This window comes from Blennius ocellaris, assembly GCF_963422515.1.
Source record: "Blennius ocellaris genome assembly, chromosome: 10".
Taxonomy (NCBI): domain Eukaryota; kingdom Metazoa; phylum Chordata; class Actinopteri; order Blenniiformes; family Blenniidae; genus Blennius; species Blennius ocellaris.
This window is the reverse complement of record NC_137659.1, coordinates 3,902,752-3,916,090: the sequence shown is the minus strand read 5'-3', so window position 1 is coordinate 3,916,090 and position 13,339 is coordinate 3,902,752. Positions and strand designations below refer to the sequence as shown.

Below are 13,339 nucleotides of genomic sequence, written 5' to 3'. Positions count from 1 at the left end.
TGTAAGTGGCTTAAACATTGATGAACGCCCCACGCATAATCAGAATACATGCACAAGAACAAGCAGAGAAAGGCTGAAATGTCACCAAAAATACTAAATGTTACAAACAGATGCCCACACAAATCGTTCAGTTTTATCAATGTGAAAGCATAGAAACATAGATACATAGATTTACAAGGAAGGAATAACATTCAGATCTAATATCTTAAGAATGCTATCCAAAAAATAAGGGTACTGCAAGGAATAATCATGGTCTGTGATGCATTGCGCAGTATCATGCAGTAATTACCTTGTTTAGAGGGTCGGGGGTCCCTGTGTCCCTATCGTTACATTATTTCAATAAGCATTTTGCTTACAAGGTGCTTTTTTGCTAAATGAATTTAGATTAAATCATTATATCTAACACAACCCTGAAGCGAGACAGTGTTACAGCCGAGCACAGGGCATTTTAAAAAAAGAAGAAAGTGTACAGTATGTCACTTTGCATGGTTGCTGCAAGTTTGGAGGACAAGAAAAAATACTGTTGCATTGAAGAAAACCTGAAAAATTACTTCACATAAGATATAGCAAGGCCACTAAATAGGCTATTTCTAATCCTACAGGAAGCTCAGCCTTGGATTAAACTGCACAACTCTCTGCATTTCAATGATTGAAAGGTTTTTCTGTACAACTATATGTGTGGATAGATGTGGATGGTCAATGTAGAAAAAAGATAGACGTAACAATAAAAGAGGTTTAAAACTAATGAAATGTTAGCTGCAATCAAAATGAAAATCCTGGTTGCACTCAAAAGCCTTTAATGATTACATTTATGAACTCTATCGTAGATTTTATTTAAAGCAGGTCTAGTCAAAAATTGTTAAGCAACATTGACGTACATTGAGTATTTTGTGCGTTCCCTAGAATGAATGTGCCAGATTCTGGATACATTTAAGTATATTATATGTTCAGTTAACAACACATGTTTTTCATTCTACATATACACTTTTACTGCTTTAAAAATAGATAGGAAGTATGTGTATGTGTAGAGAGTGTATGTGTATGTGTATGTGTATGTGTATGTGTATGTGTATGTGTATGTGTATGTGTATGTGTATGTATATGTATATGTATATGTATATGTATATGTATATGTATATGTATATGTATATGTATATGTGTATGTGTATGTGTATGTGTATGTGTATGTGTATGAGTATGTGTATGTGTATGTGTATGTGTATGTGTATGAGTATGTGTATGTGTAGAGCGTATACTAGCTTTATATGACGGCTTAATTCATACGTAATATAATGGTGACATCTGCTGGAGGCTTTTAGGACTATATTTTAGTCTACATGATAAAAACATTTGGAAGTTTTTTAATGCAATTACTATATTATTTAATATGCTAAACAGATGTGATATGATTGTATTATATTTAATACATTTTAACGGGTGTATGGTGCCCTTCAAAAAAAACATCCCTGTTTGGTAACGTCGCGCTCGTTTAACCAATCATGTTCACTCGTCTTCACAAGTTAACCAATCACAATTAAGAATGCTTGGATGTGGGTGTTCCGTTCACGGGTGCCAAAAGTTGCTCGCCGAGTGAGTGTAGATCTACATCAAAACTGGATGGAACAATTGTGGGTAGAATTTAGCTCGTAGATCTGCGGTCTGCGCAGGTACGAGGGACATTTTTGACGCTCGTGATACACACAGCGTGTCAGCTCCATAGACAGCATGAAAGGACACAGCCAGGTTGATGAGCTAGAAATGTTGTGTTAATTTTGAAGGGCATGGTGAAATTGCGTATTTTTAAAGCTAAGCATACCGAAACGGCAATAGTATTTTAATTTAGCAACTGACAATAAGAAAATGTTTCGGCAAACGAAGGCCGCGCTCCAGAAACTTCGACATCTCAGGTAAGTTTAGCTAACCGTGTTACGGATTAAGTGGTTTCCCTGTGAACTTGTGACAGACTTCTTTCGAGTCCGTCGTCGCTGCTTATAACAGCAGATGTGTGAAACCCGACATAAATCCCTGGCTGTTCTGGTGAACGCAGTGTAAACGCGTGTACAATAAAGTGTCGTATTTCTTTCTGAGTCTTAATTTAACATCTGCTGCAACGGATGCTAAAGGAAGTGTCACCGGTCAACAGGGAAACCAGTCACTCCGAAACACCGGTACATTTACACATTGGGTGTTGCTGTCTTACAAACTATTGGTGTTTTAAGTTGATTGGGTGTTATGAAGTCACGTCGTTATTTACAAAGATATCTTGTGGAAATACTCTTAACAGCGGATAATCCGCAGCTTCTGATGAAAGACACGATTTAATCAGTTTTGAAGTACCGACCGTTATTGTGATTCTGTTTCATGTTGTGGTGGTAAAAATAAAGATTGATCCACTTCAACGTCAACAAAAACGTTGTATTAGTAAATATTTCTTAACACCATCAAATTGTTTTACTTGCCTGGAGATAAAGTGGAATTTAAAGAAAATTATGTGTGTTGTTTTTGGTCGCGTTGTAAAATTATTCGTTGTGATGCGTCACAAAACGAGTTTTTATCAACTAATATTTGATATATATATATTTGATATTTAATATATATTTGATATATATATTTGTCAGTAACTCAGTTTTTTTGGCTTATCATTAATTAAAGCCTCAACATACCGTTTTCATTTGAGTAATTCATTTTATGTTTGTATTTTTTTATCAGGCTGTAGGTGGAAAAAGCATATATTTACCCTATTTTCTGACATTTTACTTGATCAAAAGTTGATCAAGTAAGCTTGACTTGATCAACGTCTTTATCATAATTCATTGTATTGTAGTAATCAGCCATATAAAAAGTATTTTAATTCATTTGTCTTTGTGATCACTTTATTCTTTAGTCTTTTCTTTGTTTTGAAGCTCAAAGTGGTCAAACTTTTGGGGGTTTTTTTCAGATTGTCATAAACAGTTTTCTCATATTTTAAGGACAAATTGATTGATTTGGTGATCTTTAAGCTTGTAAGACATCTAAAATCTCAATGCATTACCCTGAAATCATGTAAAATATATCTCTTGCATTGGTTTTAATATCTTCTCACAGCTCAAACCACAATGAAACTTATTATAAAGACACTTAGAAATGGGAAAAACAGGACACTAGAAGTTTATGAAGAAGGCTGTCTGCTGGTATTTCTGTACGGAGGGAGTTTTTATAGTGAATACTGGGCCAGGCCCTTTTACATTTTCAAATCAAATTCACTCTCCTCTTGAAGCTTCTAACCAAAGCTCCTTTTCCCCTCCAGTTTGAGTGGACAGCGGCACACATGGAGACTGAAAAGCACCTCCGCATGCGAGAGGGCACTTCAGTACCAACCAGGGCAGAAAATCCACGGCTTTACAGTCAGAGAGGCGAGTACATGGCTTTACTTTGTTACCAGCTTTTTGTCTTTTGCCTGCTTATACTGGAACATCTTTGCAGTTGTTTGGCAGAAGCTGAATTAAGTTTCTGTGAGAAACTTTTAAGATCAAAGTTTGGTGAAGTTATGCGAGCGCAAGCTGGTTGTCGTCAGTAGAATAGGTTTTTTTTGCCTCTTTTCCTTAACTTAAAATCAAACAATCATTTTAATAGTTGCTTCATTCCTCCCGCAGGTTGTCGCCGTGCCCGACTTGTTTCTCACAGCAGTGAAGCTCAGCCACGATAAAACTGGTGCTCAGTATCTGCATGCAGCCAGGGACGACTCCAACAACCTCTTCAGGTTGGTTCAAAGAGCTTCAGCTGTTTTGGAGAACAGCATTTTTAATAGTACGGGTGGTGCTTTAAGAGCACTTTGTAAATAAAGTTTGATTGATAGTTCTATCAAATATACACCGAGTGATACAGTAAAGTCAAATGTGACATCTTGCATTTTATTACGAATATCCAAAAGGTACTGTTGAATAGCTTGAGGCTAAAAAATTATAACGCTGTTAATAGCACTACAATATCCAGCATGATGTTGTCAAATGTGACATAATACTACCAAATATATAATTTACTGCATGATACCATGACAATTAATATAGGGCCATCAATTCTACTATGATATATATACAATATTGTCAAATCTACAATGATAGAGATCATAGTACTGTCAAATATACCACGGTAGTGTTGAATACTAATCCTGTAAAAAAAAAAAAGTTCAACGTGATACAATAAAATTCATGATTCACTGTTTGAGTATCAATATTGCACTTACAAATATACATAGATGATACTGTCAAAACTACCATATTGGTGTCAAAAATCCGAGAAAAAACAGTATGAGATATCAAACATTGTATGGTACTTCCAATATATGATCTACTGAAGGATGATATTAACCAAGTACCGTCAATTATACTATGATATATTGCATGCTACGGTCAAAAATACTTTTGGGAGACAGCATATTACTGTTAAAAGTACTATGATACTGTAATTAAAGTATTGTCGGCAAGATACTGTCGAAAAGATACTGTAATGTTTATATTTGCGATACCATGGCGTTGTCTTGTACTACAGTTTAACATTGCGTGCAATAGCACTGTTCAGTTATATCATCATATGATCTCACTTTTTAAACTCATCTTGAGACCCATTTTTAATTCACTTGCTTTTAACCATGTTTGATACTCTGCTTGTATTGTTGCCAATTTTATGGTTTGTTTTGACTGTGTTTTATTGCTTCCTCTTTCATTGTCATTATTGCTCGTCAATTATGTGAAGCACGCACAGCTGTTTTAAAGTGCTATAAAAATAAAGCTGACTTGACTATTCAGGTCTGTTCTGTTTCGCTCGTCTGTTCCTGCCGTGATTTCTTAGCGTCCAGTTCAGGACGACGCCGTTGGACAGCACCGGGGTTCCTCACATCCTGGAGCACACGGTGCTGTGCGGTTCGGAGAAGTATCCGTGCAGAGATCCCTTCTTCAAGATGCTCAACCGGTCTCTGTCCACCTTCATGAACGCCTTCACAGGTACGAAAACGCCGAGTTCTCGCGCTCTTAACCAAAGCAACAGCAAAGACGACGATCTCGCGTATCTTTGTTTCCTCACGCGCAGCCAGCGACTACACCATGTATCCGTTCTCCACCCAAAACCGGAAGGACTTCCAGAATCTTCTCTCGGTGTACCTGGACGCAGTTTTCTTCCCGTGTCTACGAGAGCAGGACTTCTGGTGGGTGTCTAACGTCGAGCAGCCCTCCGGACTGTATGACCCCGGCTCGGCTTTTCACTCACCGAGTCGTCGGGACGATTCAGTGGAAAAAGTGATCAATTGGATTCTGCACTGTCGAACTTTCCAGGCAGGAGGGCTGGAGGCTGGAGAATGAAAACCCCACAGATCCAAGCTCCCCTCTGGTCTTTAAAGGGGTGGTTTTCAACGAAATGAAGGGAGTCTTTGTAAGTCCATCATTTGCTCAGTAAATGTTAAAAGTGGCATTATCCAACATTGTAACACACAACAAATGTGTGCGTGTGTGTGTGTGTGTTTTGCTTTGTGCAGTCAGACAACGAGCGTTTGTACGCCCAGCACCTTCAGAACAAACTGTACCCGGACCACACGTACTCGGTGGTGTCGGGAGGTGAACCGCTGGCCATCCCCGACCTCACCTGGCAGCAGCTGAAGCAATTCCACGCCACGCACTACCATCCCAGCAACGCCAGGTCTTCACACACACTCAAAATCAGAAATCAAGCTGGAGGGGGAGGGGGGCTTGTAATATAAAGTTTATAGTGGAACCGTCAATCAGTCAATCAAGATATTTATCTCAGAGGGGCAATTTTAATATTAACATTAATAGATGTGCACTCATTTACATCGGCTACATGTCAATACTAGATCCATGCACTTGTTTTTTGTTTTTGTTTCTGCCACCATATGCTATTTAGCTTTGCCTCATCAACATGTATTACATTACATTATTGTAAACAACCTTTAGGACATTTAGCACCTCTAAAACCTTCCAATCATGGTTGCATCACAGCAAGAAACATTCAAAACATTTTAACGAAATATCATCCGGTTCATCAGTAAGTGGTAAACGACTTGCATGTTTGCTAAAGAGCTCACTTCACAAATGAAAGCTTGAATTTTGAACTCTCTTCAAACCCCTCAGGTTCTTCACTTATGGAGATTTGCCTTTAGAGCCTCACCTGCAGCAGATTGAGAACGAGGCTCTGTCCAGGTTTGAGCGCATCGACCCGAACACTGAAGTCCCCTCTCAGCCACACTGGGCCAGTCCTGTAAGTCCTCGAGACGGACGCTGCAGTAAGTCTCACGACTGCCTGCAATAATTCCCCCCCCTCGGTTCTGCGTGTCTCTCCAGAGAGAGAACCATGTGACGTGCGGCCCCGACGCCCTGGCTCCAGATCCGTCCAGGCAGAACACGCTGTGTGTCAGCTACCTGCTGGGAGAGTAAGGCGGCGTCCTCGGTCCTCGTGTTGCATTTCACAGAAACACCTGGGCTCCGTTCCTCCATTTCTGCTGCTCTCAAATGCTTTGTGTTGTCACAAAGGCACTTTTACTGGATTTATCTTGCATTTCTTTATTGGACTCAAAAACTTGACCCTGTTTTGTTGGTTTGAAGCTTTTATTTATTTTTATTTGTTATAGGCTTGTTCGTGTAGAGTTTTTAGTCTGGATGCAGCCGCAGTAAGAAACGTTTTTGGGGTCAGGGAAGTTTTTTTAACTTTTGAGGAGAAACGGCTGCAAAAAAAAAAAATGACTTTTTAGAATGGTGTATTCTATATGTAATAGATGTGAATGAACATGAAGTTAAATTAAGTACAAAGCTATAAGTGTAAAAATCACATTTCTATCTGTCAACATTTACAATATGGATTAACTATCTGGAGAGTTGTGCTCTTTATTGTCACTGGATCCAAGTAGCTGTTAATCATATCTTTTAATACACAAAGTTCTATACAAAGAGGGTTCATCTCCCTCCTCGTATACCTTTTGCTGTTTCCATGTTTAGCATCACCGACACGTTTGAAGGCTTCACTCTGAGCCTGCTCTCCTCTCTGATGATCTCTGGACCAAACTCCCCCTTCTACAAAACTCTCATCGAACCCAAGATAGGAACCGACTTCTCCTCTTCTGTTGGGTGTGTAACCTGGATTTCAAAATGACAACGGCAACCCTGCGTCGGAAAACTAAAACTGAGCAGAATGTCTGCTCGCTCGGCTCTTCCAAGTGGTTTCCCGTAAAGTACCGCCGGGCTTCCATCTGACTGGGTTTGCTGAAAATGTCCCACAGATACGACGGCAGCACCAAAGAAGCGTCTTTCAGCATCGGACTGCAGGGAATGGCTGAGAAAGACACCGAGAAGGTCAAAGAAATCATCAGTCAAACCATCGACGACATTATAAAGTGAGTTACCATCAGTTAAATCAAATTGGACTCTTTCCATCGACTTATTTCTTTTAAACTGGAGTCACAAAGTGAGTTTATTATCACACTGGAGGATTGTTAGTTGTGCACAGGTTACTTTTACAGGCAGTAATAGACCTACAAGGATAACAATTCTTTTTTTTATACATTTGAGTAAAGAGTTTTTTTTCTTTCACTTGAATTTGATGTAACTCAGGGACGGCTTCGAGGAGGTGCGGATAGAGGCGCTCCTCCACAAAATAGAAATCCAGATGAAACACCAGTCCACAAACTTTGGGCTGTCTCTGGCCTCGGTGAGTTTCTCCTTCTTTGACCTTCTACACACACACACACACACACACACACACACACACATTTTCGGTATGTTTTTTTTGTCTCTGAATCAAACCTTGTAACTGTTTTCATTTTTTTTTCACCACCACTTAAGTCTTTAGAATTAAACCTTGTGTTACTATCATTTCAATGGCAGGACATGCCACTTGTGTTGTTTATTTTAACACTGCAGTTGTAAAATTACTCTTCTTAGGTCTCAATCAATGGTCCCCAAATTGGACATTTGGATACGTGTCCCAAGAATCTTGTTATGTATAAATGCTGCCTTGCCACATGATTTCTTCTCAGGTCCTCTTTTAATGAAATGTGTTGAACTATTTGCGTCGGTTTCTTTAAACAAAACGTTCTTGTGCGTGTGTCAGTACGTAGCGTCGTCGTGGAACCACAATGGCGACCCCGTGGAGCTGCTGCGAATCAGTGACAGTGTCGCCAGGTTCAGAAAGGAGCTGGAGGAAAACCCCCGTTTTCTCCAGGACAAAGTGAAACACTACTTTAAGGTGAATTAATCTGATTTATTGTGTGGAAATTTAAAAAAAAAGCCTAAAACCATGTAATTAGAGTACTCAAACACAACAATTTTATTAAGGAAGTTTATGTTTTATAGATTATGGTTGATGGCTAATAAAACTGTCACTTCAAAAACAGGCGGAGTCTTTGATCAAGTTTTCTCAGGTGGAGATTTACAGCGGGGCTTTTACTCGCCGACACCAGTGTCTTCAGCTTTCTTGTCTCCTGACCTGCTCCTGCAGGAGAACACACACCGGCTGACCCTGTCCATGAGCCCAGACCAGACGTACCTGGAGAAACAGGCCCTGGCCGAGGAGGAGAAGCTTCAGACAAAGATCCAGGACCTGTCCGACAGTGACCGACAGGACATTTATGAGAAAGGTATTTCAAATTACAGTTGGGGGGGGGGGTGTAAGGGTACCAACAAATACTAAACACCCCCATCAAATGTAACTAGCGTTTCCATTATTTGTCGTGTTTTTATGAGCCGATTGTTCATTGATCTTCTGTTCAGAGCTAAATAATTATCCAAAATGTTATTATTGGATTATTTTAACACCAAATGACTAATTTTGTTCTTGCAAGTAGACCCAAGGAGAATATAAACAGGAATTGGATTAAACTGTACTGGTTAGACAATTGTATTTAAATAATACTTGTTTATATCACTCTATTAAACATTTAGTTTGATCGAACATAAAAAAAAAATATTTTGCGTAATGAGGCATTTTTAACTTTTGAGTACAATTTTTTTTTTTTTTAATATACGAGGTTTATTCATAATGAGCGTACGAGAGATGATCGTAAATTTCAGACCATTGCCGTCGTCTCAGGATTTCTTTTCCGGCTGCTATGAGCTGGTGGTTCCTCTTATGTGTGTTTTTTTTCTCGTGAAGGTCTGGAGCTGCTGGCTGCTCAGAATAAAACCCAGGACGCCTCCTGCCTGCCTGCACTCAAAGTGTCCGACATCGAGCCCGCCATCCCCGTCACTCCCGTCCAATTCGGCACCGCAGGTACGGCGGCGCGCCACCACAGTTTGATTTCAAATACAACCAGTTTGCCTCGTTTTCTGACGGAGCGCTGCCCTCCGGGCCTTCGCAGGACGCGTGCCAGTTCAGTACTGCGAGCAGCCCACTAATGGCCTGGTGTACTTCCGGGCCATGTGTAGTCTCAACAGCCTGCCGGAGGATCTGAGGCTGTACGTGCCGCTCTTCTGCAGCATCATCACCAAGTGAGCGAGCCAGAGCAGAATCATGACGTTTGTTTAGCAGAAAATATAACTTTTTGCTTTTTGTGTGTTGTACACAAGAAAGAGACTTTTTTTTTTATAATTCAGATTTTTAAAGCTGGGGAAACTAATTAACTGGTGTACTCAGGATGGGCTGTGGAGCTCTGGACTACAGGCAGCAGGCCCAGCAGATGGAGTTGAGGACGGGAGGCATGTCGGTGTCCACTCAGGTCGTCCCCGACTCCACGGAGATGGACATGTTCGAGCAGGTCGGCATCTTTGAATAAATATATATTATTATTATTATTTAAATATATATTCATATTCTTCATTCCTTTTTTTTTTTTTTTTTTTTTTTTGGTAACAAGCCAAATGATGGAAATATGATGAAATGCAAAGAGTGTGTACAAATATTTATGTCGTTTCATCCCCGTGGTCATGTTTTCTTTGGACGTTAGATTTGATCACTTATTTAGTGGACGCGGCTCAATCTCAACTGAACAAATCTAATTTAAGCGTGTTTTGCAAAATGTGGATGCCAAGGAGACAAGAGTGGATGAGTCAGAGTTTTTATTTTTATTGATCCGGCGGGGATCTGTCATGACACCATATAGTGTAAAAATAAGTGGATTTACTTTGTGTAATTAATGTGTTTGGACTGAAATCTGTGGTTAGATTGATGAAGGCAAGCTGTTGTCTCACTGCCGCCACTCATTTCTTGTTCTCACTTTCAGGCCGTCCTCTTGTCCTCCTCCTGCCTGGAGAGAAACCTTCCTCACATGTTTCAGCTGTGGAGCGACATATTCAACAGGTGCAGCCACCTCTCGCCGCCTCTCTTTAAAAAGGAAAAAATGCTCAAGGCTCATATTGATGTGTGCGTTTCAGCCCTAACTTTGACGACGTAGAGCGTCTGCGAGTGCTGGTGATGATGGCGGCGCAGGAGTTGGCCAACGGCATCTCCTACTCGGGTCACATGTACGCGTTGACGCGTTCGGGACGCCACCTGACTCCGGCAGCAGACCTTCAGGAGACCTTTGGCGGAATGGATCAGGTAGTCTTCCCGGAATCTGGAACGTTTCCAAGCTTAGTCCTTGAGCTCGAATAAAGCTTGGTCCTCCCTCCTGTGGTCAGGTGAGGTTTATGAAAAGGTTGGCGGAGATGTCCGACCTCAGCCCAGTCATCCGGACGTTATCCAGGGTCAAGATTCACCTGCTCAACCCCGAAAACATGAGGTGAGATCGCAGTCCCGCGCTTCGACGAGAGAATTCAGCTTCAGGGGGAAACTACAGATTGGATCTCGACATCGCGTGTCTTGCAGGTGTGCCGTCAACGCGACCCCTCAGAAGATGGCCGACACGGCAGCACAGCTGGAGACTTTTATGAAGGATGTCGCCAAAACCAGGAAGCAACGCAAAGCCGTCAGAGAGAGTGTCGTTAAGGTACCGTAAGCTCCTACCTGAAGATCGGCCACTTAAACTGGTTCATTTTTAGTGTTTTGCCACTGATTGAACCGTTAAATTGTGTTTTGTACAGAAGCCGCTGGATCCTACAGATGAATCTGGACCAAGTAGAAAACTCATTTCTGTAAGGCCAACATTTTTTTTTTTCTCTCTCACTATGAAAGTCTTGCTCTGTCTTCTGTCTTGGTTCTCTAGCATTTGCTCAAATGTACTTCCAGATGTTCTCCTGTGTGTCACGTTATTATTGAAGCTTTCATTTCTAGTTGATCTCGGTGAGAGTTTTAATAAATCAGGCCCTGTTGTAATCACAGTTTTGACGTTTACTGGTAGATTTCACCTTCTCACTGATTTTAAAGGTCTCTTCCATGGTTTTCAGAAGGAGTCTCACTATTAATCACTAAAGAAATGGAAAACGAATCATTCATTTTTGAACGATTCCTCCGTTTAGAGTCCCATTATCTGAAATAGGTGATTTGTGAGACGTGTCGAAAGCTTCAACCGTTTCTGTTTTCACGTCACAGGAAGTGAACTTCCAGCCCTGTCAGATGAAAACTTTCTTCGAGTTGCCGTTCACGGTCAACTTTGTGAGTGAGAGTATACGCACAGTGCCCTTCTGTCACGAGGATTATGCCAGGTAACGACTTCAGAACAACTGCGGCACAGCGATATTTGATGATTTGACTTTAATTCTCTACAAATATTCCGATTGAATATCAAAAAACGTATTATTACAAATGTTTGTTTCATCAAGATTACATTCTATTTACACCCTCAGTCTAAAAATGCTTTTCTTTGTCAGTTTGTGCATCTTGGCCAGAATGATGACGGCCAAATTTCTCCACGGAGAGATCCGAGAGAAGGGCGGAGCCTATGGGGGCGGAGCCCGAATGGGCAGTGGTCTCTTCTCCTTTTACTCCTACAGGTGGGCGCCGGTTTATCGTGGCTTTTCCAACACTTTTAGACAAAACTACGTCATGTATCGGTGTAATAAATGCATATTTGGTGTTTGTTGGCATCACTTTCTTTGGTCTGGTGTCCCAAGGGATCCGAACTCGGTGCAGACGCTGTCCGCTTTCCACCGAGGCGTCGACTGGGCAAAGTCTGGGCGTTTCACCCAGCAAGACATCGACGAAGCCAAACTATCGGTCTTCTCAGCGGTGGACTCGCCGGTGGCTCCTTCAGACAAAGGTCAGTCCGAGTGAGGCAGCAGAGATTTGGACCCTTGGAAGTGAGAGCAAGTTCTAATAGGGGAGTCAAGACATGAGCAGTAACCAGGTTGTTGGTGATGTTTGGGGGATTTAAATGATGGGGAGGGAAAGCGGGACCAACTGTAGTAAGGCAGAGATGCTTTGACGTCATTCACATACCTGATGATGGACTTAAGTTAGAAGGTAGATTATGAGGATGATTAAGAATCTGCAATTTCAGTTAAATTCACATTTATAATGAAAGTCACTACTGACCACAGTCGTCTCAGACTTTTTTTTTGTTTCTCTTTGTTCCAGTTATACTTTACTGTATTTTATATTTCTTTTGTTTCATAATTAACCTCAGCATGTAAGACATTTTAATGAATTAGATTAACTGCATAGCTTTAATGAGTTCATTTGTTGATTCTGTGTGTGGTGCAGGGATGGGTCGCTTCCTCAGCGGAGTCACAGACGAGATGAAGCAGGGTCACAGGCAGCGGCTCTTCGCCGTCAATCATCACAACCTGGTGGACGTGGCTGAAAGGTGTGAAACTGTCCGAAGCCAGAAAGTCATCTGTGGCTTTCTGAGGACCAGAAACAATCATTCATCGATTTCTGTGGTTTTCCAAAGTAAAAAAATGTCCCAATGTACCGTCTTCTCTCCTGCAGGTACCTCGGAGCAGGTCAGAGGACGTGTGGCGCCGCCGTCCTGGGCCCCGAAAACGACGCCATCAAGAAAGACCCGTCATGGATCATCAAATAACACGAGTAGTTCAGGATTCAAACTTCACTGGAGCATTTTTTTTTTTTTTTTTTTTAATCAACTGGCGGCAGCAGAGCTGAAACGCACAACACAGAGACTGAAGAGAAGCCTGAGCAGAGATTCTGTTCCACTGTGGGCATATTTATGAAAACGAGATGTTGCAAAACTGGATATAAAATCTACATCAGTGCTTTATTATGTGATTGTATAAAACGTATAGAAACCTTTTGTCATAAAAAAAAAACTTCCAACTATGGGTGTGGCTCTGTGTTTTGAATGTTTTATTTTACATTGATTTGAAGAAACATTTATGAACTCTTTATGCACTAAGGAAAGGATTTTGGACAGTTATATTTTTATACCAATGAAAAAGCAGATTTCAATAGTAAAAGAGCTTTCTATGTAATGACAGTTGAATCTTAAAATCCTATATATGAATTACTCCACCCAAATTAAAATCAG

At 40.9% G+C, this 13,339-nt stretch overlaps 1 protein-coding gene across 2 annotated transcripts; it reads left to right on the top strand.

Annotated features, from left to right (window-relative positions):
• The first annotated feature begins 1,729 nt into the window (after positions 1–1,729).
• pitrm1 (pitrilysin metallopeptidase 1) lies at positions 1,730–13,092 on the top strand. 2 transcript variants are annotated; one of them, XM_080503085.1, is made up of 27 exons: positions 1,730–1,907; positions 3,287–3,392; positions 3,633–3,739; positions 4,828–4,979; positions 5,065–5,179; positions 5,307–5,403; positions 5,507–5,667; positions 6,120–6,246; positions 6,330–6,418; positions 6,981–7,109; positions 7,262–7,375; positions 7,593–7,689; positions 8,092–8,226; positions 8,479–8,617; positions 9,133–9,249; positions 9,338–9,467; positions 9,613–9,733; positions 10,199–10,275; positions 10,350–10,515; positions 10,596–10,696; positions 10,783–10,903; positions 10,998–11,048; positions 11,446–11,558; positions 11,724–11,846; positions 11,967–12,112; positions 12,556–12,658; positions 12,784–13,092. In XM_080503085.1, the coding sequence occupies exons 1-27, from the start codon at positions 1,861–1,863 to the stop codon at positions 12,875–12,877; spliced, it is 3,078 nt and encodes a 1,025-aa protein (XP_080359211.1). In that variant the 5' UTR covers positions 1,730–1,860; the 3' UTR covers positions 12,878–13,092. The 2 variants fall into 2 exon arrangements, with proteins under 2 accessions (XP_080359211.1, XP_080359210.1); XM_080503084.1 differs by having other exon boundaries at positions 11,724–12,112.
• Positions 13,093–13,339: the final 247 nt, after the last annotated feature.

Bases quoted from the DNA above. Each gene is read 5' to 3' on its own strand.
- pitrm1 (XM_080503084.1), top strand. From the start codon at position 1,861: ATGTTTCGGCAAACGAAGGCCGCGCTCCAGAAACTTCGACATCTCAG. The intron at 5,404-5,506 runs GTAAGTCCATCA...TGCTTTGTGCAG, and splicing joins ACGAAATGAAGGGAGTCTTT to TCAGACAACGAGCGTTTGTA. The intron at 7,376-7,592 runs GTGAGTTACCAT...GATGTAACTCAG, and splicing joins ACCATCGACGACATTATAAA to GGACGGCTTCGAGGAGGTGC.